This window comes from Mirounga leonina, unplaced genomic scaffold, assembly GCF_011800145.1.
Source record: "Mirounga leonina isolate KUSES-001 unplaced genomic scaffold, KU_Mleo_1.0 Mir_168, whole genome shotgun sequence".
NCBI classification, from domain to species: domain Eukaryota; kingdom Metazoa; phylum Chordata; class Mammalia; order Carnivora; family Phocidae; genus Mirounga; species Mirounga leonina.
In genome coordinates, this window is record NW_023270426.1 from 8,117,995 (window position 1) to 8,145,108 (window position 27,114).

General features: G+C 36.5%; 1 protein-coding gene across 1 annotated transcript in view; it reads left to right on the top strand.

Moving 5' to 3' along the window:
• SRFBP1 (serum response factor binding protein 1) overlaps positions 1-27,114 on the top strand; it is a 63,428-nt gene that overhangs the window by 1,672 nt on the left and 34,642 nt on the right. The window contains exons 2-3 of the mRNA XM_035013983.1: positions 9,977-10,065; positions 11,134-11,206. Of these exons, the coding sequence (XP_034869874.1) occupies positions 9,977-10,065; positions 11,134-11,206 (162 nt within the window). The remainder of the gene's footprint in view (positions 1-9,976; positions 10,066-11,133; positions 11,207-27,114) is intronic.

The following is a 27,114-nucleotide window of genomic DNA, read 5'->3' on the forward strand; positions in this document are numbered from 1 at the left end:
CTAATTCCCAGGCCTCTTTAAAACAGTTAAAATTAGGAATTGCTCAATAATTCACCTCAGTCTAGGCTAAGTGTCTGTTCTTTGTGCGACCACTTTCTACTCTTGAAACACTTGTGTACCTCTTTCTTTGTTTTTATGTATTTGTCTACTACCTACAACGTATGTGCTCTATGATAATGTTTGCTGGGCGACTAGATGAGTTTATCAAATTAGGAAGTGTATACATCCCATGTTAAAGTAAATCTTACACGTTCTCATATGAAGGTGGGGGAAAGGACAGCGGAAGTGGAGATGATGAAAGGTGTTATAATTTAACACAAATGGGAGAAAAATACCTACAAAGGGGAAAACAGATATAGATTTGTCTATATAAAAACTGCGAAACATCCCCAAATTTAAAAAAGACAGCCAATTAGGAGACAACATATAGAAAATATAACAGGTAAATGGCTAATATCATTACTGTAAAATAGTAATTAAGAAAAACTGCCTCTTGGGCGCCTGGGTGGCTCAGTTGGGTAAGCGACTGCCTTCGGCTCAGGTCATGATCCTGGAGTCCCGGGGTGGAGTCCCACATCGGGCTCCCTGCTCAGCTGGGGGTCTGCTTCTCCCTCTGACCCTCTTCCCTCTCGTGCTCTCTGTCTCTCATTCTCTCTCTCAAATAAATAAATAAAATCTTTAAAAAAAAGAAAAAGAAAAAAGGAAAAACTGCCTCTTAGAACATTGATAAAAGAAATGAATTACCAGCTTCTCCAAGGAAGAAATATATCTGCAAAAGAGTTCACATTCACTAATGTGTCCATTACTTTTTCATCATCATCCCATCCTGGTACAGGTTACATCTCTCACCAGAACTACCCTTCAAGCCTTCCAGCTACTGTCCTGACTCTCGTCTCCATCTAGTCTGATCTCTGTAGTGCAGCTGGAGTGCTCTCTTCAAAAGAGAAATCTAATTTCATGACTCCCTTGCTTACAGCCTTTTTGATGGTTTCCTGTTGCTTTTGGTAAAGACCAGTCTAAACAAGGCCAGTCTCCTCTCCCCCTTATAGTATACCACTGCTTGCCCCCACTTCAGCCTCACTGGCCTTCCTCAACTAGGTAGCATAGCACTCTTAAACATCCTTTGCACAAGTTCTTCCTTCTACCCAAAACCCCTTTTCCTCTCAGTCCATTTCATATTTCTACTTTACTTGCTATTTCTCAGGGAAACAGGGTTTGACTTTCATTTTACCTCTTCTATAAACTTCTGTAACACCATTTACTTTTTAGCACTTGGAAGAGTTGCTGAGTGTTAGGTGTGTGTGAATGTGAGAGATTTCTTTCTTCCACCTGTCTGTAAGCTTTTGCTCACCATCATATCCTCAGTACTGATGTGTTCAGTGAGAAACTTGAGCCATCATTTTTATGATACTTAATAACTTAAATTAGCTCTCCTTAACTGGGATTTAGGAATTCAGGGATCCTATAACTACCTGAAATTTTGTGTAAATTGGTGTTTGTGTGTGTGCCTCTTGGGGGAAAAAAGTCCATAGGTTTCATCAGATTCTCAAACATTTCTAAATCTCTGTTATTATCTTTAGGATATTGGTACTTGTTATCTATGCATGATTTTTAATTATGACTTTTCTTTTAAATAATTCTGTGGCCATCTAATTTATAGCATATTTAATTTCCCAAAATGTCTTTTGTGAAAATAAAAAGCCTGCCTGCACAGGCACCTATTATATTATGCTAACTTTCAGTGTCTTCTACCCTTAATATTTTTATTCTTTTCAAAAATTTTCCAAGGAGAAAAGCTGACATTTATAGATGACTACCTGATTCTAAGTTCTTAAAATAACGTTTATTCGTCAGTATGTAAAATCTTACCTTTTTAACTTTACCTTTACTTTTCTTCAAAAAAAAATTACTTTTTACTTCACCTTAGTATCATTTATTGCATCTTTTATTTTGACCAGTACTTTACATGGACTTCGAAGTGAGACTATTTAACTGACTTATAGCAACTTCCCTAGCCTCAAGCATAGTACCTTGTTTACAGGTAATAATGAGTAAATAGTGTTGGGCAGATTAAAGTATAGATAGCTCAACATGAGTTACTTTATGTTCACATGAGGGAGGGAAATCTCCTAACTGTACCCTTTTTTTCCCCTCCCTCTCCATTAGAACTAGAGAAAGGACTCACAAATTGGAAACAACAGCGGCCCTAGCATCTACTGAATAAAGGATTTGTGAAACGAGAGCTGGATTTGCTCCAGTCATGTTTCTTTAGGCAGCAGTGAAATGCAAATTCAGAACTAGGAAATGAACCAATCTGATCATGTACTTTAATTCCGTAGGAGGGCCAGGGGCTTTTATATGAAAGAGACATTATTTTATTCCTGATAGCAAATTACCAAGAAGCCCGTTAGACAGTTGCTTTCTACTTCCTATAAGATAGTAAAGGTAGACTCTAAAGCGCCAGAGAACAAAGTGATTTGCCTCCACATATTGTAAAAGATAAGAATGTCAAGAACTGTATTTGTATGTGCTTTTGAAGTTATATAGCTCCTATTTCATAATTGAGTGCATAGTACTTTTTAATATTTTTTTCCCGAAGTAGTAAATCAGGGTCTATCCGTAATAAGAGAACCGTTTTCTGTTTGGTTGTTAAACTACTCTGGGAAATTTTGCTAGGTGGCAGTATATGCTCAGTAATGATTAAGTTGTAGATAATCACCAAGCATTCTAGAATTTTTAAATTGCTGCTCATCAGAAGTAAAAAAATATAATTCAACAGTAAGTTGTCATCCAAATGACCAAATTAGAATCCCTCTCTATAATTAATACCACAATAATTAATACCATAATTAATTTTGTCAACTATGAAGTAGTTCATATGGAAAATGATATAACAAATGTCCGTATAATCTACTACTTATATTTAGCAAGTGTCAATATTTTGCCATATTGTAATGCTTAATTCCACCTACCTTCTTCTCTGTCTCAGAAGTAATTCTTACTCTTCCAGTGTAATTTTCTCATCCACATCTTTTTGTAATTTAGTAACATATACCAGCATTTATTATCTTATATATGCCCATAGTATTATGTTGTATATTTTTAAATTTGCATGTGTTACTGTGTTAATGCATGTTATACCACAGGTATCATTATAAAAGTTACTTTTCAGGGCACCTGGGTGGCTCAGTCCATGAAGCTTCTGCCTTTGGCTCAGGTCATGATCTCAGGGTCCTGGGATCGAACCCAAAGCCGGGCTCCACACTCAGTGGGGAGTCTGCTTGTCCCTCTGTACGCCCTCTCCTGCATGCGTGCATGCTCTCTCTCTCTCTCTCAAATAAATAAATAAAATCTTTAAAAAAATCTTTAGGGCGCCTGGGTGGCTCAGTTGGTTAAGCGACTGCCTTCGGCTCAGGTCATGATCCTGGAGTCCCGGGATCGAGTCCCGCGTGGGGCTCCCTGCTCGGCAGGGAGTCTGCTTTGTCCTCTGACCCTATCCCCTCTCATGTGTTCTCTCTCTCTCATTCTCTCTCTCTCAAATAAAAAAATTAAAAAAAAAAAAATCTTTAAAAGTCCCTTTTCACCACACAATTTTGGGGTTTACTCATGATAATACATGCATATCTCCTGCATTGATTTAGAACACCACATTGCTTGTGCTTTATTTATATGCATTATTTTATCTCTTATGCAGAATTTTATAGGAACTCTGCAGTGAACAGTCTTGTGCATAGCCTTTTCCTATTGTTGGAGGTGTATCTTCTTGATGGATTCCTAGAAGTAGGATTTTTGTTCGATGCTGCTAGAGTTTCCTCCAGAAAGAGTATATCAGTTTGTATTCCTATCACCAGCATATGAAGAGTGCCTATTTTGTCACAGCCTCATGGACAGAATGTTGTCGTATTCTTTTTTTTTTTTTTTTTTTTGGTATTACAATCTGATAGATGAGTAATAAGTAAGTAGAAGTTTTAATGTACGCTAAGAATCATAGGTACACTCAGAGTTTTCTTAGCACTCTAAGCTCTCTTAGAACAATATTAGCCTTGGAAAAATTGTTTTCTAATACCCGTGGGTTTCTGTTAGAAGTTAATTTAAATGCATGGCCAAGTCAGTGAATTACCAAAAGAGGCTGTCTAGTTGACTGGCTCTCAGATAGTTAACTAAGTGACAGTTCAAAGTAGTATTTACTTCTGTCTTTGGACCATAGTTTTCTCTCAGCTTTATAGATCAGAAACTTGCCATCCTTGTCACCCCAAAAGTATAGCTCATTCTTTCAAAAGCAAATTCACATTAACGATAGCTTAGAAGAGACTATAAAAATGAGGAAGCTAGTTTATTAAATATATCTAATGTAAGACAGTAATGCTTACATTGTAAAACATTCTTTTATTATCTACTGATCGACATTGGCTACTTGGAATGTAAAACCATAGAAAGGGGTTTTAGTTGTTCAGTTCATTGTTGGTCTATGATACATTTGTCCCCATAATTGAGTTACTCCAGTACAAACTGGATTTCTCATCTCTGAACTGAGGAACACTTCTTTGGAATCTCCTTGAATTAGATATCGCCAGCTTTTGCGCTTTATGGCTCCCTTTCCTGTGTTTGACTCTTCCCCCTATGCCCACATGGTCTTTTCCCAAGCAGGTATATTAGCTTTCCACTTAACTTAGTTATGATCATATTTTTGTACTGTCCACCCAAGAGGTGATCCAGGTTACATTACTGGGTTGAGATTTTACCAGGTCAACAGAAGGCATCTGCATGCGTAGGTTCTCATTGACCCCTCACTTTAGCACGTGTATTGTGTGTGTTTGTGTCTTCATGTCTTTGTGTGTCCCTCTGTGTGTGTGTGTGTGTGTGTGTGTCTTTTTCTTCAAAATGCATTCTTTTGCTGCTTGGAAGCCCTCAGTGTGGGTTTGGCGGTCTTACTGATGATGACCTACAGATTTGTCCTTCAGTGTCTTTCTTCAAGCTCTTCCCTTTCACTTTTTTTCATTTCGTTTCTTCTTTGTCAGTGCATTTCATTCCATTATTATGCCTGTGTTTTCTCTTTCCTCTACTTCTCTTTCCCTCCCAGACAGTATCCTACTCTTTTCACATTTCTAACAATGGTAGTTCTATTTGCTTTTGGTTGGAAAACCAAAGCACATTGCCCTTAAGTAGTGCATTGGCCTTCTGACAGTATTGAATGTTTTAGGCCTGTTTGTTGACTTGTGGGTTTTCTGTCAACCAACTTCCTAATTCCTAAGTGCAAATGAATTTTGAATCTTAACTGAAAGGCTCTTGGTACCTGTTTGTCAGTTTTGCAAAAATATAGTGCTTGAAGAAAGCTAAGTGCTTGGGGTAGGCAGTTGTGAGAAAAATAAAATAATATTTCCATTGTTACATAAAATGATGTACTTATTTTTCTAATATATTAAACTTAATCAAATTTTCCTCCTGCCTGCACACAAATACTGGAAAAGTCAATAAGCTAGAAAAGGATTTTTTGGTTTTGGCATGAAGCTACATACAGAAAGCATTCCCTTTTCTTTTAGAATTCCCTAATGCAGTAATGACAAACATAGTACTTCTTAAATTGGAATTTTAAAATTAGAGTTTAGCTTTCCCATGATTGGAATGTAAATGAGGACCAACTCTGCTCACTGCAATTTATTAGTTAAGTTGGGTTAACAGCAGTTAGTGAATAGCATATAATCATTTTATGCACCTGTGGGGTACAGCAATTAGAAACAGTTGTTAATATATTTTAATGCATAATTTATCACTCACTATTATTTTGTTTTATAAATGACCTTCAAAGAATGTGTCATAAACTCCCATTTTGCTGCATATGAAATATAACAATTTTGGGGTGCTTGGGTGGCTCAGTCAGTTAAGCATCTGCCTTCGGCTCAGGTCATGCTCTCAGGGTCCTGGGATCGAGCCCCATGTCTGGCTCCCTGCTCAGTGGAGATCCTGCTTCTCCCTCTCCCTCTGCTGCTCCCCCTGCTTGTGCGCACTCTCTCTCTGCGTCAGATAAATAAAAGTTTAAAAAAGAAGAAATGTAACAATTTTTTCACTTAAAATCTAGTGTAAATGGCTTGTTATGCAAGTGTGAATTTTTTTTTTTCTAAACCTAACTTCAAAATAAATTCCAAAGTGGTTGGTATATCTAGTGGGAAAGAAACCTGATTACCCTGCATTTTGTTAATATATTAGGCATTTGAAACAGTGAATGAACAAGTGAGTATTACAACTTTTCGGGTCATTTATTTAACAAATGTTTATTCAAAACTCACACTATACCATCACTGTGTTAGGTGTTAAGATGTAATGTTGAGTAAAACCAGACACTTGACCTTCACGGAATTTATAATCTGAGAAGACACATCAGATTGTAATCAGATTACGAGTAAAATGTATCCTAGGGTGCCTGGGTGGTTCAGTCGGTTAAGCGTCTGCTTTTGGCTCAGGTTATGAACCTGGGGTACTGGGATCGAGTCCTGCTTTCGGCTCCCTGCTCAGCAGGGAGTCTGTTTCTCCTTCTCCCTCTGCTGCGTGTGCGCAGTCTGTGTGTGTCTCTCTATGTCGAATAAAAAAATCTTAAAAAAGAAATATTCTGACTCAGTTGTGGATAACTGGTTGGAGAGGGGGAAGAATGGGTGTAGACAAACCAATTACCAGTAACTCACCCAAGAGAGCTAGGAGGTCAAGATGGGGGGGAAAGTGGTAAAATTTGGGATATAATTAGGAGATAAAATTAACACGACTTGGTAACAGACTCACTGTGAGGGATTTAGAAAAGAAAGCTACTTAAAATGAGCCCTAGGTTTATAATTGAACAAAAGGATTGTTCTTTTCCCTGAAATTTAAAACAAAAAAGGAATCCATTTGGGGGTGAAGAACGTGAGTTCAAGTATGCATTGTAGATTATTTTAAGCATGCTCAAAAGGAAATATCAAGTAGACATTGCACATTTAGGTCTGGAGCTAAAAGAGATTTTAGCTGAAGGCAGAAATTATTGAGTCATCTTATTTAGGTGGGAAATTACAATATACCCAGGTAAGCTCACTCAGGTCTAAAACGTATATTGTGAACAAAAGAGTTGGCTTAGGACTGCCCCTTGAACTTACGACTGGTTAGGGGTGGATGAGTCTTCAAAGAAGACCAAGGTAGAGTGACTAGAGAGGACAGAGGAAACCCTGGAGAGTATTATGTCCCGGAAAGCAATGAATAAGTGTTCCTAAAAGGAGAAAGTGGTCAACAGTGTCAAATGCTGCTGAGATTGCAAGTAAAGTGAAGTTGAAAAATTCCTGTTGGATTTGAGGGACTTCTAGAAATCATGGGTGTCTTTTGTAACAGCTTTTAGTGGACTAATAGGAATGGAAATCCAACTGGGATTATGTGGTATGCAGAAATGGAGTTAGGGAGTTTGAGCCTCTCTGAAAGCTTCACTCTGAGGCAGTTGTAGAGAGAGGGTACTCCTAGTGATCTTCATAGTGAGAATGTTTTGTCTGTCTTATCTCTAGTGAAAATGAATCAAGCACAATTAAAAATCAATAGAAACAACCATGTAAGAGATTGACAATGCTAGAGTAAAGGGGTAATCTGTAGTAAGGGTTCTAAGGCAGAAAAGATGAGATCCAAAATACAACTAGAAGATGAATGTCAGATATTGTGTAGGAGAATTTGTTAATAGAGGACGGTAGGTGATGAAAGTAAATTTGTGGGCGCCTGGGTGGCTCAGTCGTTAAGCGTCTGCCTTCGGCTCAGGTCATGGTCCCAGGGTCCTGGGATTGAGTCCCACATCGGGTTCCCTGCTCGGCAGGAAGCCTGCTTCTCCCTCTCCCACTCTCCCTGCATGTGTTCCCTTTTTCGCTGTTCTCCTCTCTCTCTGTCAAATAAATAAATAAAATCTTTAAAAAAAAAAAAGAAAGAAAGTAAATTTGCATTCATGGTGGTAGAAAGATGATGGTTCCCCTCTGATGTTCATTTTCTCCATAAAATTGGAAAAGAGGAAGAAGAAGGTCAGATGTTTTAGAAAGCAGGCAAAGTTTTAAAATAGTCATTGTAGAAGGAATTGACCAAAAAAATATAATAGGCTTGCTAAGAGTGTAGGAGCCCATTTCATGTTAGTTATGATGAATTTAATATAGATAGAATGTCTCAAGTATTTCCCAGCTCTTCGGGGGACTATGATAACTCAGGATTAGGGGTGCCTGGGTGGCTCAGTTTGTTGGGTGGCCAATTCTTGGTTTCAGCTCAGGTCATGATCTCAGGATCCTGGGATTGAGTCCCTTGTCTCACTCCACGCTCAGCGCGCGGAGTCTGCTTGAGGATCCTCTCTCTCCGTTTCCTTCTGCACCTTCCCCCTCTCTAAAATAAATAAATGAATCTTTGAAAAAAAAGAAAAGAAAAGAACTCAGGATGATGTTTTCATCCAGGATTAACTAGAGGGATAGTTAACAGGAAGGATAAAGTTTAAGATATTGACAAGTGTTGATCATGTACATAAACTGAATAAAAGGAGGAAAATTGAAAAGAACAGGACTAATCATTTGAGGGAAAGTATAGGGGTCAGTGAACTGTTGGTCTCAGTGAAGTCAAAGATGGTGGTGGTAGGTGGAGTTGAACAAGGAAATAGGCATTGTGATCTCAGTGTGTTAATGGTTATAAGGACTACAGTGTGACCTTGGACATGGGTGCTGAGACTGAAGAGGTCATGAAGAAAGGAAATCAACAAGTGAGGATATTATAATGGATAGGTTATATTACATAGACATCTATGTCACCCAGAATGCTGGGATAAGTTAGGACAGAGATAAATTATAAGCTGATTGCCACTATCTTCACTGAATAAGGGTGTGGAATATACAGAGGGTAAGAGACAGTGTTATAGCCAAATGCAGGAACCTCGAAGAAACAGGATGATGTTGATACTGCTATTTTGGCAAGGAGATTTTGAGGGATTTTATGTTCCAGGTAGTCCAGCAACACTCTAGAAAAAATTACTTAGGGATCACAAGGCCCCTGTCCTCTAGGAGTGCCCAGAGTATAGAAAAAGATGGTCACGTGAGCAGTTAGGGACAGTACAGTGAGATAGATGCTGCCTACAAAGTATAGTGGGAACGTGAAGGTTGGAGGGGTTATCTCCATTTGAAGAAGTCATTGGAAGACTTCTCAGGAAAGATATCTGACCTGAATTTTATATAGTTATTAAAGTGAAGAAGGGGAAGAAGGACATTATAGGAGGAAGGATAAAATATATATATGACAGGCAAAAATATAAACTCAAAATGATAGCAGCATCCCATTGTACTAAGTACTTTTATAACATGTGGTTCTTCATCATTAGAATATTTCCATTTCTTGGCCAGTCTTTCTGGTTTTTTTGTTCTTAGAGTTCAGCACTGTTGTCTAATGGGATGATTTAAAGCGTCTGTCAGTGTGCGTGCATGTACGCATGCACCCTTGTGTTTTTCACATTTCTTTTAAAGTTACACTTGAAATTTATCACCAGAAACGAATGCAGGGGTTGTTGTATAAATAAGTAAAATATTATCACTTTCACACATTTGCTTTTGGCAATATAAACACTCATTCAGTAAATTAAATTCCTGCCATTATGGGTAAAGCTCTGTTTTAAATCGCAAGGGTGCAGAGGTGAATATGATGCTCTCTGATCTCTGGGAACTCACCGTTTATTATGTTCCAAGCACAAAATACAAGTGCACTATTGAAATACTAATCACCGAGAATGCTGTGACTTTCTAAAATATCATAGCTTGGTTCTCTTAAGTCCTCAGACACATTTTTAGAATGTTGATTTACTCCTTCACTGTTCATGAAAGAAGTTTGATTTCATCGAACTGTGAATATGGTTGAAAATTTGGTTAAAGTGACTAGACTTAATCTGTAATATTAAGACTCAAAGTATGTTTCTTCTCGAATTAAGGGAGAACTTTTCTAATTTCGATTTTATTCCTCAAAGGTTGTGAAGATGAGAAAAGAAGTGAAGAGAATCCGAGTGTTGGTTATCCGAAAACTTGTCCGGAGTGTTGGCAGACTGAAGTCAAAAAAGTTAGTCACTTGAAGTCATGGTCCTATGACTAATAAAATGTCAGAAGTTGTTTTTATTCAATATTTACAAAATTTGAGGGTGGTACCAGGAAGAATAATTAAGTATCTTACTCATACAACACTTTGTTTTATATGGAGAGAGGATCTGAGTGGGATACATTGTGCTATGTCAGTATGTCCTTACATGGTTTGAGCCACATTTTCTTAGGATATACAATGAATTCTGCTGTTTTTTCAAGGCTCTCCTTACTGGCCTTTTCAGAATGAAAGTCCTTCGGAGTTATTTATGTGTTTTATGTTATTGGAAGTTATTTTAAGATGTTGGTGTAGTTTAATAAGTCTAGTAATAACTTCAATCAATTATGAAGATTTTATATCAGTTTATTCCTTGAATTGCTAAATAATTGGAAATCTTCATGACCTTGTGGAAGTGTTTATCAAAACATGTTCCATCTATTTTTTAATAATATTTTGTAATGTCCTTATCACTAGTATTGAGTAAGCATGTTATAGTGTTTACACTTTCAGTATAAATATTTAGTCTTCACATGTATTTTGTTCCTGATTAATTTCTTGTTCTATCATAAATAACCTTTCTCTCTGATGTAATCAGTATTTCTCTTTATGTATTCCTTTAATTCCAGAGAACAAAATTTTATTTAATAAAATTATATCTGACCTTTAAATGTAGCTTATGAAGGTTATGTTACATTAAATGCAATGTGGCATTAAGCAGTTGATTATTCGGCCTTCCCATTAAGGAATTAGGTGGCCAGCTGTCTCTCAGTAGTAATAGTCATTAATATAATGCCAGATAATGCTCATATGTGCCAAAAACTTGGGTTTATTCATGGAATTGGTGTCTGTGTTGGGCAGTGGGGATGTTCTGGGCAGTGCATGATGACTTTTTTAACTTAAAAAAGTTAAAAAACTTTTTTTAAAAAAAAAAGTACACTTTATTTATTTACACTTTATGCTTTTCTAAAAGAAATGAAGAGACTTTTCATTATGATTGGAGTCTAAAATACATGCTTTTCCTGGCTGTATATTTTCATGTATTTTTTACAGGGGTGCTGAAGATGCACTGTTAAAAAACCAGAGACGGGCACAACGATTGCTTGAAGAAATTCATGCTATGAAGGTAAGGCCTTGTGTGGGTGTGTGTGTATATGTATGTGTGTGTATGTGTGTGTGTGTTTCCGTGTCTCCTCTCAGCCTGCTGTGTGGGTGGTGTTAGTTATTTGAATATTATTGCCAGTTGACTAAGACTTAATTTTATGGGTCTGTTTGGTGAAGAATGTAGCACATTTAGAAAATTGTAATATGTTTAAGCTTGCATTTTTTCCATGTTTTTTACTGAATTTGTTAAAGTCCTAGAATAATTTACATAGAAGCTATGCCAAGCTAAACCCATCTATGTTTAATAATGCCTTACGCCTGAGATTTTTATTTTTACTCTAACTTCACACATAAAGTCTACGTTAAGTTGGAGAATTGAAGCATCCATGCTGTTTGGTGACGCGGACGGTGATACTGGTGGCTGACATCACGCTCTGCCTATTGCCAGCTCAATAAATTTTTGTGTGGTGGTGTCAGCGTTTTATTCAGCTCTGTAGTAACTTGAAATAAAATTAGTGCTGGACCAAGATGATCCATATTTTTGTTTCTTTCAGCCAGACTCTTCACTAGCATAATTTTTAGGTCTTCTCGCTGCTCTTACTTTGTGGAAACTTTCATTTACCAAATGACATACTATTAAATGTCTGGGAGACTGTTTTATTGCAGAACTTAAAAACAGCATTTGGTACCAGCAATTACCTTAATTGCAGGGTCATTTTGCATGTATGTTTAACTATTACATTTTGGTATAACTTCCAAGTTTTGAGATAGATAAAAGAGCCAGAGAATTCTCTAACAATATTTCAATTGAGTTAGATCATCAAAGCTTCTCACCATTTTTTCCGTTGGAAGGGATGATAAAGTTTTTTTGTTTTTTTTTTTTTTTTTAAAGATTTTATTTATTTATTTGTCAGAGAGACAGAACACAAGCAGGGTGAGAGGCAGGCAGAGGGAGAAGCAGGCTCCCCGCCGAGCAAGGAGCCTGATGTGGGACTCGATCCCAGGACCCTGGGATCATGACCTGAGCCGAAGGCAGATGCTCAACCGACTGAGCCACCCAGGCGTCCCATGATAAAGTGTTTTATAGGACAAAGTTATCACAGTTAATCTGAGTAGAAATGACATGGTGGGACACGATTCTTTGTGTGAGTTATGTTTTTTGTGGGGTATTTATTTGTTTTATGTTCACAGGTCTGCAGAATTCACAGAATCCATTCACTGTATCTTTTCTTTCTCAAAGTTTTAATCCCCCTTTTATCTAGTCATTCAGTCAAAATATTCTGTATGTGAATCCTTATTATTGTTTGTATCAGTATAGATCACACATGATGTAGGCTTTTTCATACCTTTTTTCCCATGAAATTCCTCCGAGAAATAAAATCTTTATAGAGATTTTTGTTTTGAGTGTAGCACTGAGATAGGAAATTTTTCTTTTTCACTTTCTCTTAACCAAGGTCCTTACTAAATTACATTCCTTACCTAAATTTTTCCCTATAATTTCTTCTGAATAGTCATTTTTGCAGTCCTAAATTATTCAGATGCTTTGAACTACTGGGTAACTGCTGATTTTATTTTACCCTGGAAAGGATATTTTGTATACAATAAGCCTATATGCAGTGTATGAAGAGTTTGAGATTAAAATATATTTGTTAATCTTCCTTTCTGTAGCTCTCAATAGTAAATTTAATTTAATTAGAAAGAAAAGTCCTTATTTGATCTGTATGTGAGAGTTGTTTTCTGTTATTCTTAATCCTTAGCAACAGGAAATCAGGCTGAATGATAATTAAAGTTTATAGGTTTACAAGATTGCAGTGTTGTGACCTTGTTTGTTTTCTTAGTTTACCATGATTATTTAAGAGTACTGTGGGATTGTTGCCTCATAGAAAGCTAAAATTCATAGCCTATATATTCCTTGCATTTGTAAATTTAATAGTATATATGTTCTTCCAGTTTTTGGTAGTAGTGGTCTAGATTGGATACTCTGACTTTCATAATGCTATTTAAAAACTGGATTACATTGAAATGTAAAAACCAGAATAAAAATTGTACTAGAAAGACGGTACGCTTTTCTTACATTTGAAATTTTTACACTCATGATTCTTTTACAAAATTAAGCTACTTTTCTAAAAGAAGCAAATGCAAAGAGGATTTTTTAAAATTGAAAGGTCATTTGTGATTTCTTAAGGAAGTGTTCATCATCTGGGAGTATCAAAGAAGTAGTTACAAAACAGAAAACTTACAGTCTCAAATAAATTTGGAGAAAAACCTCTACTTACTTGTTTTTCCAGATGATTTTTTTCTTTGGCTCATATACCACTACATTTTTATAGACTTGTTCATGACATATTGTCCTATACTTGCTTTCTATGATAATAGGGTATTTTGTTGCAAGCTGATTTCCTCAAGAAGAAAACCTGAGATATTTTTAGAAATGGGAGTTTGTGTTTTCTGGCCAAGAAAAAAAAATGCCCTGATCTTTATGATACTATAAAATCATAGGTTCTAATTTTATAGACTATAATGTATGAATACCAAGTCTTTGCTGCCTTTTCTAATAGTATTCATGCTTTTAACTTTGATGTTAGTATAAGTACTGTCTTCTGAAACAGTTCTTTTTTCTTTGGAAATTAAAGTAGCTAATCAACTTTTACAGATTCCTGTTAGTTAGCTAGAGGAGGAGATGGTAAAATTAAGACATACACTGAAGCCAGTCAAAATGTTCAAGAAATTCCTTCTTAAATAGTAAAGATAATGACTGGCTTTTACTATGCATTTACTATGTGCCAGGTAGTACATTGTGTGTTTTATATTCACTATCTTATGAAGTTGGTATCATTCTTGTCCCAATCTTACAGAATATGAAACTGAGTCTTAGAGAAGTCAAGCAGCTTGCCCAAGGTCAAATAGCTATTAGGTGGTGGGCTTTCCAATGGATTATGAAGTGAATGGAAGTAGCTACTTAATTGTGTTGCTTCGGTAAGACAAGAACTTCCTGAAATATATCTAGATTCTACTCTCCTAGAGATTGGATGAGAGAATATAATAATAAACATGATACGTGTCCTGTAGAGGACAAAGGCCTAAATATGCACAACATGTTTTCAGATTCTTTAATTCCTCACAGCAAAATATATTCGGTTACCCCTCTCTCTATTTTTTCTTACTTGTTCACCGTTGAGGCTGTTACTTTTCGGTATGTTAGGTATTCCTGTACACTGAGAATGTGTGGATTCTGTGAGACCTTGCTCTGCCTGCTACCTTACTTCTCTATTTTAAAACTTTCTGATTTTGTGTCCTCCTTCACTTCTTTTGATGTGCTTAGGTCTCCTACTCAAACCAACCTTTGAACTTGCATCAGCTGTTAGGATTGCCTGCTCCCATGCCCCTTCACAGCCTGTTTCTAAGTGGTTGGCATTAGTGGAGCACAAATAGGTAAAATGGTGTAGATTATGATGATATTTATATCCTGTCATTTGAATTTCACCCCAACTGTATAGGCAAATTCTTATTTCACAGGACATGTTTAGAAGAGTTCTGGGCTGCATATACCCACTGGATTATAGGTTTATCATCATATATTTTCATATATTAACATTTTGTGACATTTCTGGTTGTATTTGCTTTTAAAAAATTGCTTTTAAAAATTTGTTGAGAAATTTCTCTGTAATTTCATATACTTTTGGTTGTTTTCTCCTATGAATGCCATAGAGTAAAAGATGCCTTATTTTTCCTGGAAGGCTACTGTGTTAATTAGCTGTATCAAATTAACATTTAGTTCACTTATCGTACTAAAGTAATAGTATTAAATAAGTTAGTCTTAGATAATATTTTTGACAGTTTCATCTTTTGCCTGTAAGCCAATCTAAAGAATTAAATCAGACACATATTAGAGATCTTACCTACAGTCCAGCTTAGGTATGCAGTCAAGGCATGTGAAGCAAGGAGAGAGATCTGGGACTCTGGGTGATTCCCCATGTCCTTCCTTTCTACATCAGACAGGCACTTTCTGGCCCAGAGTAAATGATTAGGTCTCTAAGTGAGGAAGTGTAGTTACTACCTCATAGCAAAGAACATTTAGATTTTGAAACTTCTCCACTCCATTTCCAGTGTTGGATAGCTTTAAGTGATTTTCTCCAGAGGTGCATGCCTCATAAGTCCATAGATTTTTAGGTTTGTTTACTGTAAGCATCCTTACAAGGGACAGCCTCCTAAGCCTTTTTCAAGTAAGGACTTTCCTCCTAACAAAAACCATTAGTCTGTTTACCAGGAGGACCAGTTAACACCATATTATTAACAAGTACATTAAACTCCTTCATCTACTTTTCCTGGAGTTTCTTCCTGATAAAGAAAGTGATAGACATTGGGGAGGGTATGGTGAGCGTTGTGAATTGTGTAAGACTGTTGAATCAGACCTGTACCTCTGAAACAAATAATACATTATATGTTAAAAAAAAAAAAAAAAGTAGGAGGGAAAAATGAAGGGGGGGGAGATAGGAGGGGGAGATGAACCATGAGAGACTATGGACTCTGAAAGACAAACTGAGGGTTCTAGAGGGTAGGGGGGTGGGAGGATTGGTTAGCCCGGTGATGGGTATTAAAGAGGGCACGTACTGAATGGAGCACTGGGTGTTATATGCAAACAATGAATCGTGGAACACTACATCAAAAACTAATGGTATAATGTATGGTGATTAACATAACATAATGAAATAAAAAAAAGAAAGAAAGTGAATGGATCCTTTTCTCTAGTGCATTCAAGAAATCAAGTAATAAATAATTTCTTGAAACCTTCAGGTTATCTTTAAAGATCCCCAGTAAAAACTCAGCATGGTATTTTTACCAGGAGGGAGACAAGTAATGCCCTTCTCCAGAAGAGTGGAGGGAGGCATCCAGGCACCCAGGAGAGTGGTGCCGTCTGTGTAACTATTGAATTTTTCTCCTTTATTTCTACTTGTCCCATCACATTTTCTCTTCTCTTTTCTCTCCCTGTTCGCTTTTCTCTACTGTAGTTACTGGTAATATCTATTGTGGTGGACACTATTAAATAAATAGCTCATACAATAGGTAAGGGGATAGACTGAGCAATATAAAAATCAGTGGTTCTTGGACTAAGGTGAATCTGAAAAATACCTCTTGTTGGAGAGGACGTCACTACATGGACAGGCAGTCTTATTCACTGTTGGTGGGCATAAAAGGTCATATGCCCTTTGACACAGACACTTGGCAAAGTGTCTAATGTGTTTATCTTTTAATTACAGAGCAACAGTTGACACGTTTTTACATATTATAATACTACTTACACTCCTTAAATACTTTACTAAATTGCCAATTACTTATTTATTTTGTATTTTTGGTAGAGTAAGGCCTTTCTAGACATGTACCCTTTTAGTATCTAACATTTAATGATGGTAATAGTTTTTGATATGATCTTCCTTGTATTTTGGTATTTAAAAAGTGACATATGGTGAAACTCTCTAAGGTTTATTTTAAGTCTTTGTTTCTTCAGAAACTAACCCTAGACTGATAGTTTGTTCTTACTGGTCTTGGGGGGGTGTTCCTTTCCCCTTCTATTCAGGGCCAGTCCCTCTTAATTTGCCATGTCCCTTTCTTTTGCCCCTTTTATTGCTTATGCCTTATTTCACTGATAGCTTCAGACTCTTCCTTAATGTGTGGATGTTCCTCAGCTGATAAACTTGTTTAGTTTGTGCCTGAATACCCGTCATCCTCCTTTAACTGCCTCTCACTGTCTTCTTTTCCTTATTAGAGTAGCTTCTTTGTTCCTAATAGTATAGCCACTGTGATCTCGACCTTCTCACTTCCAGCTGCTGAGTTTAGCTCCTCCCTGCCTGTTCCTCAGTATCCTTGAATAGGATGAACTCTGACCCCTACGCTGGTGTTCCCCCCTTCATTTCTTTCTTTAGCTTCTCACACTATACTCTCTAGCCTGGCCGCTTGCAAGTTTAACTACTATCACTATTCTGGACACGAGAATCTCTGTCTGAGGCAAATCTTTCCCGTAAGATGTGCGCTCTTATGTTTAGCTCCACTTAGGTGTTTGCACGTGCATCTGAAACTGAACATTTGACACGACTCACTGAGCTAAGCTACAGAGGCCTTTTCTTAGGACTGTGGGGTTTCTTAAGAAGCCTAAGGGCAAGAACTCAGTTTAACCTTGCTGGGGACTGTAGTCGGGATCTAGAGAGCTCTCAGAAACTTAGCTGGTTCATGTATGTGTCTCCTTCTTGCCCCTTTTCCCTTCAATTTATGCTTGTCTCTACTTTTCCTCAGTTTCCACCCCATCCCTTTTGTCCCTCTCTTTCTCTCCAACTCTCCAGAGAGCTTTCACTCCGTAGATGTGTCCAGGGCCACCTTACAGTGGCGGCCTCAACTCCAGAATCCTCACACCTTCTGTTCAAGGGAAGAACCTATGCTGGCTGAAGTCCTCAGCCTGTTCTGGGATAATGTCCATCAGCGGTCTACCACCTGGGGCGCTGGGCGTATTGTACGATAGAGAAGAGACAGTGAATGGGCAGATACTCCGAAAGATACCAGTGTCTGAGTATTGGCCCTAACATTTTGTAACTCATCACGACTCTTTTTCAGATGTTCTTTTCTTCTCTTCCTGATTTTGGTTTTGACACTATTCATCTAGTTTCCTAAGCCAGAAATCTAGGAATCCCTTTGCATTCCCTTCTTCCTTAGCTACCTGCTACTCCCAAATCTTGTTCTCTGCCAGATCTATTAATTCTCTCTTCTAATTATGTAGCCACTTCCAGCTTAGGGGCTTATTCTTTCTAACATGGATCTGATCAGGAGTCTCTCTGGCATGGCACACAAGGCCCTGTATGATCTGTACTCTGGCTCCTCTCCTCCTCTCTCTTCCGTCGACCCCGTACTTTCTGTGCCAACTATACTGAACCCCAGACATATCAGTCTATTTCCTGCCTCCTTGCTATTGATCAGGCTTTTTATATATGTCTATCACCTGAACAAAGACTCACGCTTTACTTTCACACCTACATCTTAGGTTTACTTGCTTTCAGAAACTCATAGCACCACTCTGACCCCAGACTTGTTTCTCCACCTCCTCTGTAGCCCTGACCTTGTATCGATTTCTGCTATCGTATAGCGGTCTCCTTTCATGCCATTCCTACTTAAACCTTCTTAAGAAAGTTGGTGGTTTTACTCAGTTCTCTGTCCCCAGCACCTAATAATGTGTCAGGTACATAGTGGATGTTGCCTAGCTAGCTGACTGAGTGAATTTTAAGCAATTATTATTATTATTTTTTTTTACTTTCCTTGGACTTACTTAGAATGTCAAGGTTGCTCTGCATCTCCATAGATAAGTGGAATACTGACCCATTACTGACTGAGAAGAGTCTAAAACCAGTCATTGTTTTTAATGTTAAATGTTAGCAACCGAAGGTGAATAGGCTCTTCATTTCACACTCACCTTTGCCATTGCTCCTAGACCATTTGCCTTCTAGTTTAGTTTTTTTAAAGGCAGAACTCTTATTGCTTCTAAAGCAGAGTAGGATACCCTGATTTAATAGCCTTCTGTACTCAACTTGTGACATTTAAAATGATAAACAGGAAGGCCTAGTGGTATTTTAAAAGATCAGTATATACTGCCCTCCTTACATTCAAGAAACAGCATTTAGAAACAGATCATCACATAGGAATTTCAGTTTTCTTCCTGGCATGTGATTTCTGTGGCTTTAAGCCAGCATTTTGAATAAGTCATATTCCTGAAGTCCTTAACAGTATTGCATTATTAAGCTGTGTTGATATCAGGATATTATATCAAGTCTCTGGTAGCCTTAAAATATTTTTATCTTTTAAGTAAGAGCATTTGTGGCAGATAAAAGTGGCACCCATCCTCGCTTTGAACCTGCTTGTTTCTGTATGAAAACAAAGGATAAGTTAGAGGTCCTTGTTGGCACAAGTGATGAAAATGTGATTAGCATTTACTGAGTCATTACACACTAATTTTAAAAAACTGACTTTGGAATTGCTTCAGTCAAGATCAGCCTAGTTCAAAGAGAAGTGAGCGTGTAAACAGGATCGAGGGGTAGGAAGTAAAAAAGGAGTATCACATGGCCTTTTAAAAAATATTTTTTATTTCTTTTTGTATTGTTTTTATTTAATTTTTTAAGTTTTGTAATTCTGGAAAGTTGACCTTAAACCTTGGCAGAACATTCCTACTAACTGTGAAAGTACCCAAAGCCCTTTTCAACTACTAATTTTAAAAATTTGGACAACCAATACCATTATCATAATTCCAGTAATAATGTGGTGTTTGAGAAAAGAGGCAAATATTACAACATACTTTGTTGGAAATCCACAATGGGAGAGAACAGGCCCTAGGGAAGAGCAGCAATAACAACAGTAAATAACTGGTCTTGCAAAATAGGATTTTGTTTTTTATTTAATTGGATGTCACCTGAATTTTGGTTAAATGGAGACAAATTACACTGAAACATTTACACTCATTAACTTGAACACATGTCCTACATTGTTAGATTCCTATTGTGATGGAAACAGTGTATGGTTTCTGTTCTTTCCTGTGTTTTGGAATAACTAGTATTAGTGTTTAGGCTACTCAAAGAATTGATATTTTGTGATAACAAATCTTGCCGATTTCTGTTAAGACTCAGTATATTAAAATAGAACTTGTGGGTTTTGGTTTAGTTAACCAATAAAAATTATTCTTCTGTTCATCACAATCTAAGATAGCATCCCAGTTTATCAGTGATCATTTTTCTTCTTAAAATCCATTAACTTTTCAACCAGAAAAGAAAAGCAAAAGGTACAAATGAAAAAAAAAATATTAAACATTTCCAGAACAGCTATTATAAATTCTTTATTATATGCTCAGGTTAGTTAAATACATTTTAATTTAGAACCTACTGCTATATGTATAGATGAATAGATTTCTCCTGTCAGGGAACATACTGTTCTGTGGGAAACAAGCAAGAAGCATATGAATCTGTTTAGGATACGTACTCTACCAGTATTATAACCACAGAGTGGTAGAAACCCAGAAAGGGATCAGTTAATTTAATTACTTACAGGACTTAGGGAAGACCTTAGTGAATGGGGGATACTGAGTTGCAGCTCTAAGAATAGATATGATTCTGCTTTGGAAAAGGCAGTCTCCGTAAAGAGCACACCAAGAACAAAGCATACAGGTCTGAAAGTACATGGTGTGATTGGGAAGGAGTGCTCAGTTCTCTTTTTCTTATATAGTATTTAGCACATTGAACTGTGATTATTTCTTTATATGTCACCTTTTTTGAGAATAGGATATTACCCAGTGGTAGTGCACTAATTGGCAAAAAGCAGACATTGAGCAAGTATTTCCTCAGTGAATTCATGTCCTGGATGGAATATGGTATGAATGGAATCACAGATAGTTGACGATAGTGACCAAAATGGTAAATGAAATTAGAGTTGGAAGCCTTTTAGGAAATGTGGATGGTCAAAGGTTTTTGAGTAATCATATTTGTTTTCTGGCAAGATAAATCTGAAGGACTGTGGAAGATTGATTTAGAGGGAAAAGAGATTAGAGGCAAGATAACTAGATAGGAAGCAATTACTGACTTAATTTTTTCATGCACGTTTATTAAACCTGTGTCGTGTGCCATAAGATTCGTTGTTCCTGCTCTGTAAAAATCTGACACTATCAGAGAAAGAAGCTGGTACACACAGTTTTAAAAACAGGGTAAGTTATGATAGGTGCTTTGAAAATTTTAAAGAGCAAGAGATTGCTTTTAGCTAGTAATCAAGGAAGGTTTCCTGGGAACGGTGACCAGTTTAATAAAAAATATTAATGTTATTACCAAATTGAGTATTTCCTTATTATTCTTTAATTGTATTCCAGTTAGATAGCAGGATACAATGCAGCCACTTCACATCCCAGACTTACATATTATTTCTAGCACAAGGAAGTTCAACCTCGGATGTAAGAACACTGCTGCTCATAAACAACGTAATAATAATCTTAGTGGTTGTTGAGCGCCTCCTCTGTGCCAGGCGCTTTGCTGCAGCCTGCACGTATCTGTCCTAATCTGCGTGGGAGCTCTCCAAGGTTCCTCATTAGCTCCGCTTTACTGACGTGGAAACTGGGGGCTTCGGGGATAATTGCTTAAAGTCACACACCCTTGATAGATAAAACCAGAATTTAGTGCAAATCTGTCTGAATCAGTGGTCCATGTTCTTTACTAACCTTAACCCCTTTAAGTATTAAATGTATAATTTTATCAAGAATAGGTATTATAAAGAAATGTGCTTTTGCATTATAATTTTAATGATCACTATTAATAGAAAAGCGAAAACAATGATGAAATAATATATCATCATTGCTTCTTGGGAAAAAAATAGGATCTGTTCATAATTTGAAGTAATTAGAATAGTTGGGCTTTTCTAAAAGATAGAGTGCGTTATTATATATAGATTTTGTGTGTGATTTTAGCATTTAGAAATATTATTTGGAAACTAAATACCAAAACAGTTGTCTTGGGACCATGAATTAGTAGCAGTGATTAGGTTTTAAAATTTTTTCATTTCTTGCCAAATTTGGTATTATATTTTAAACACATTTGAATGTAATATGATTCTAATATTAATTGATATAGGCTTTTTAAACTGTTAACACATGGAGGTATTATCAAGAAACGAATATGGGTTTTATTATCATATGCCCTTAAAAAAGATTACAGAAACTTGAAGATTCTAGAGAAAATACTTCGAAGGAATAACAAACATTTTGACTTCCTTGGGACTTTGGAAGATTTTCCTTTATTTTTTTTAGTTAAAGACCACTCTCAGCACATTCCTGTATTTCTGTTAGCACCTCTCTATATCTTAGTCATAATTCCAAAATTATAGGAAAAAACTGGCTCAGTCACATAGTGTAATTTCCCTAAGGCTTTTTGATGAATTCCCAGTTGATTCATTGTGAGGGGAAAAATGTGCTATAGGCTTAGGTAATTGTCCATTAAGTTTGAGGTTTTGTTTCTGGTTGTGGTTGAGCAGGGAAAACTAGCAAATACATGTAGATGAAATATTTTAGGAATAAAAATGCAAATATAGTAGGTTCAGACCGAGCTGTAATTTTGTCCTCTTTTTATTTGATATACTCAGTAATAAACGTAATACCTCTATACCTGTCACCTCCACTAATTATTTTTGTTCTCAACGTGTTATCCTGAAAAAACATAAAAATTAAGTGGTTTTAAGCATTTCATTTACTTCTTATAAATTGGCCACAATATGTTCTTTTAAACAAATGTTTAGATTCTACGTCAGATACGGTAAACTTTTCTCCCCAAGGCCAGCCACTTTTTTAGAAGGGAGTCTCTAGAATGAAGAAATCTGTCTCTGACTTACTAGAATGCAAAAGGGCTCTTAGAATCTTCAGGTTGAGGTAAATGCTGGACCTTATCTCTGCTACCTCTTTAGACATCATAGAAGTGAATAATTTTATGTGCCAGGGCTAGTGTAGTTTTTTTTTTCTTTTTTTTTGGCATGAAAAAATGTAATCCAGTTTAATCAGTTGGGTTAAGCAAGTAGTTTTGTCTTATTTTCTGAAAGGTATTTCTACTGTGAGATAGGGCTATATAATGACACGATGGTTTTGGAGCTTCATTTGGCTAAATTACTTGAAATTTCCTGTGAGGTGAAATGCAAACTTAGAAATACTGAATTATGCAAGTTGTTTTCAGTGTTTGCCCACTGAGATTGTAATCATTTTCATATCAGTAATTATTTTCATCAGTATATGCTTTGATGAAAATAATTTATAGTGGAAAGATGTACACAGCTTAGTTTTTAGAATATGAAGATGTAATTTTAAACATGAAAGTCAACTTGGTCCTGAAGTGAGACAGTACTATTTGTAGACATTTAGTAATTCTCTAACTGGCTGCCAGCAAAAACCTGACACTAGTAAAATTTCCTAGTAGTAAAACTACTTGCTTTATTGTATCACTCTCTTGCTCAAGAACCTAAATTAACTTCCTGTTGTCTCGAACACCTGGTCTAATTCCTCATGGGTATTAAAAGCTTTTTTGTCACTTGGCGTCTCTCATACTGAGCAGCTTTCTCTTTCATCCCTATTTCTGTCTGCAGACTACAGGCAGCATTATATTTCCTGCATGTAAATATGGATTCCTGTTTTTATGATCCTCTAGCTCTATCTGATTAAGCAGCAGTCACCACCACTTCATGTATAACTCTTAGAAAACTAGAGTGAATCATTGTCATAGCTTTCACAAACCTCTAAAACAGTGGTTTTGTTGGGGGAATCGGGGTAAATGCATGAAGATTCATGCCTGTGGACATAGATCATAATGGATGGGAGGTATGTGAAATTTCAGAAAAGTCCCACGTTAATTTGTTTCTTTTTATTGTTCCCACCATTGAGAAGTACAGTACTAAACAGAAGTTGCCCTGCTTACTTCGTCTTCAAATATTTAAGTACTTAGCTAATGAATTTTTAACAGTCTTTTGCATTGTATCTTCCTTTGTGTTATTGGGAGGATTATTTTGAAAATTAAACTCTACTCTTGGGGCGCCTGGGTGGCTCAGTCGGTTAAGCGGCTGCCTTCGGCTCAGGTCATGATCCTGAGGTCCTGGGATCGAGCCCCACGTACGGCTCCCTGCTCAGCAGAGAGCCTGCTTCTCCCTCTCGCTCTGTCTGCCACTCTGCCTACTTGTGCTCTCTATCTCTCTGTCAAATTAAAAAAAAAAAAAAAAAAAAAAAAACTACTCTTTCTGGTTTCTTTTATTTTTGTAATTGAAGTATAGTTGATGTGCATTATATTAGTTTCAGGTATACAACAGAGAGATTCAACATTTGTACACCTTATGACATAATCACCATGGTAAATCTAGTTACCATCTCTCATCATACAAAATTATGACGAGTTTTTTGGCTATATTTCCTATGTTAAACTTTTCTTCCCTGTGACTTCTTTATTGTATGAACTGGAAATTTATACCTCTTAGTGTCCCTCACTGATTTTACTCATCCTTCCACTACCCTCCTTCCCTCTAGCAATTAGCAGCTTATTCTCTGTATTTATGATTCTGTTTCTGTTTTGTTTGTTCATTTACTTGTTTTTTTAGATTCCACGTATAAGTGAAGTTAATATGGTATTTGTCTTTCTCTGACTTACTTCACTTAGCATAATACCCTATAGGTCCATCCATGTTGTCACACATGGCAGTATCTCATTCTTTTTTATGGCTGAGTAATATTGTGCATGGGCACACACACACACTTGTGTGTGGGTGTGTGTACACCACATCTCCTTTATCCATTCATCTGTCAATGGACACCTAGGTTGTTTGGTCTTGGTTATTGTAAATAATGCTGTGATGAACATAGGGTGCATGTGACTTTTCAAATTAGTGTTTTCATTTTTTGAGCATAAATAGCTAGAAGTGGAATTGCTGGATCATATGGTATGTCTATTTTTAATTTTTTGAGGAACATTCATACTATTTTTCACAGTGGCTGCACCAGTTTATGTTTTCACCAAGAGTGCACGAGGGTTCCCTTTTTTCCACATCCTTATCAACACTCCTTATTTTTTGTTATTTTAATAATAACCAGTCTGACAAGTATTGGGTAATATCTCATGGTGGTTTGATTGTCATTTCCCTGACGGTTAATGATTTTTTTTTTTTTAAAGATTTTATTTATTTATTTGAGAGAGAGAATGAGAGAAAGCACATGAGAGGGGGGAGGGTCAGAGGGAGAAGCAGACCCCCTGCTGAGCAGGGAGCCCGATGCGGGACTCGATCCAGGGACTCCAGGATCATGACCTGAGCCGAAGGCAGTCGCTTAACCAACTGAGCCACCCAGGCGCCCCGACGGTTAATGATTTTGAGCATCTTTTTATGTACCTATTGGCCATCTGTATGTCATCTTTGGAATAAATGTCTGTTCAGGTCTTCTGCCTGTTCTTTAATCGTATTTTTTTTTATACTGAGTTTTAGGAGTTCTTTATATATTTTGGATATCAGATATATCATTTGTGAATATCTTCTCCCATTTGTAGGTTGCCATTTTGTTTTATTAATGATTTCCCTTGCTGAGCAAAAGCTTTTTAGTTTACTATAGTCCCATTTCTTTATTTTTGCTTTTGTTTTTCTTGCCTGTAGGCAGATCCAAAAAAATATTGCTAAGACCAGTGTCAAAGAGCTTACTGCCCACATATTTTATTCTAAGAGTCTTAAGGTTTTAGGTCTTACATTTAGGGCTTAAATGCATTTTGAGTTTTGGTTTTGTTATGGTGTAGGGAAGTGGTCCACTTTCATTCTTTTGCATGTAGCTGTCCAGTTTTCCCAATATCATTTATGGAAGAGATTCTCTTGCCCATTGTACGTTCTTACCTCCTTTGTTGTAGATTAATTGACCATACAAGCATGGGTTTATTTCTGGGCTCTATTCTTTTTCCATTGATGTACGTATCGATTTTTGTGCCAAGACCATACTATTTTGATTACTGTAGCTTTGTAGTATTGTTTGAAATCTGGGATTGTGATACCTTCTGCTTTTTGTTTTTACTCAAGATTGCTTTGGCTATTTGGGGTCTTTTGTGGTTCCATACACATTTTAGAATTATTTTTTCTAGTTCTGTGAAACATGCTATCCATATTTGGATAGGGATTACACTGAATCTTGGATTGCCTTGGATAGTATAGACATTTTAACAGTATTCTTCCAATCCATGATCATGCTATAACTTCCCTTTTCTTTGTGCCATCTTCCATTTTTTTCCATCAGTGTCATAGTTTTCAGAGAAGGTCTTTCACTTCTTTGGTTAAATTTATTCTTAGTTATTTTCTTCTTTCTGGTGCAATTACAAATGGAATTGTTTTCTTAATTTTTCTGATGATAGTTGTTATTAATGTGTAGAAATGCAACAGATTTTTTATATAGGCATACCTTGTTTTATTGTGCTTCTCTTTATTGCATTTCACAGATAACTGCATTTTTTACAAATTGAAGGTTTGTGGTAAACCTGTGTTGAGCAAGCCTATTGGCACCATTTTCTAGTAGCATTTTCTCACTTCATGTCTCTATGCCACATGTTGAAATTCTTATAAGATTTCAGATTTTTTCATTATTATATTTGTTATGGTGATCTGTGTTCAGTGACTACAACTTGCTGAAAGCTTAGATAATGGTTAGCATTTTTTAGCAATGACTTTTCTAAATTAAGCTATGTACATTGTTTTTTAGACATAATCCTCTTGCACCCCTAGTAGATCACAGTACAGTATAAACATAACTTTTATATGTGCTGGAAAACTAAAATATTTATTTGACTCCCTCTATTGAGATATTAATTTTATTTCAGTAGTCTGGAACCAAGCCCACAATATCTCTGAGGTAAGCCTATATTGATTTTGTATCCTGCAACTTTACTGACTTCATTCAGTATCAGTATTTATATCAGACTTTAAAACAACAGCTGTAAGAAGAGAAAAAAGGGTATTACATAATGGTAAAGGGGTCAACCCAACAAAAAGATAGAATACTTGTAAATATGTATGCACCTAACATAGGAGCACCTAAATATATAAAGTAAGTATTAACTCACGCAAATGGAAAAATTGACAGTAATATGATAATAGTAGGGTACTTTAATACCTCATTTACATCAATGGATAGATCATCCAGACAGAAAATTAATAAGGAAACATTGGTCTAGAATGACATATTAGAGGAGATGGACTTAATAGATAAATCAGAACATTCTACCCAAAACAGCACAGTTCACATTCCTCTTAAGTGCACATAGAACATTCTCCAGGACAGATTGTATGTTAGGCCACAAAACAGGTCCCAATTAATTTAAGAGAATGAAATCATATCAAGCATCTTTTTCAACTACAGTGGTATGAAACTATAAA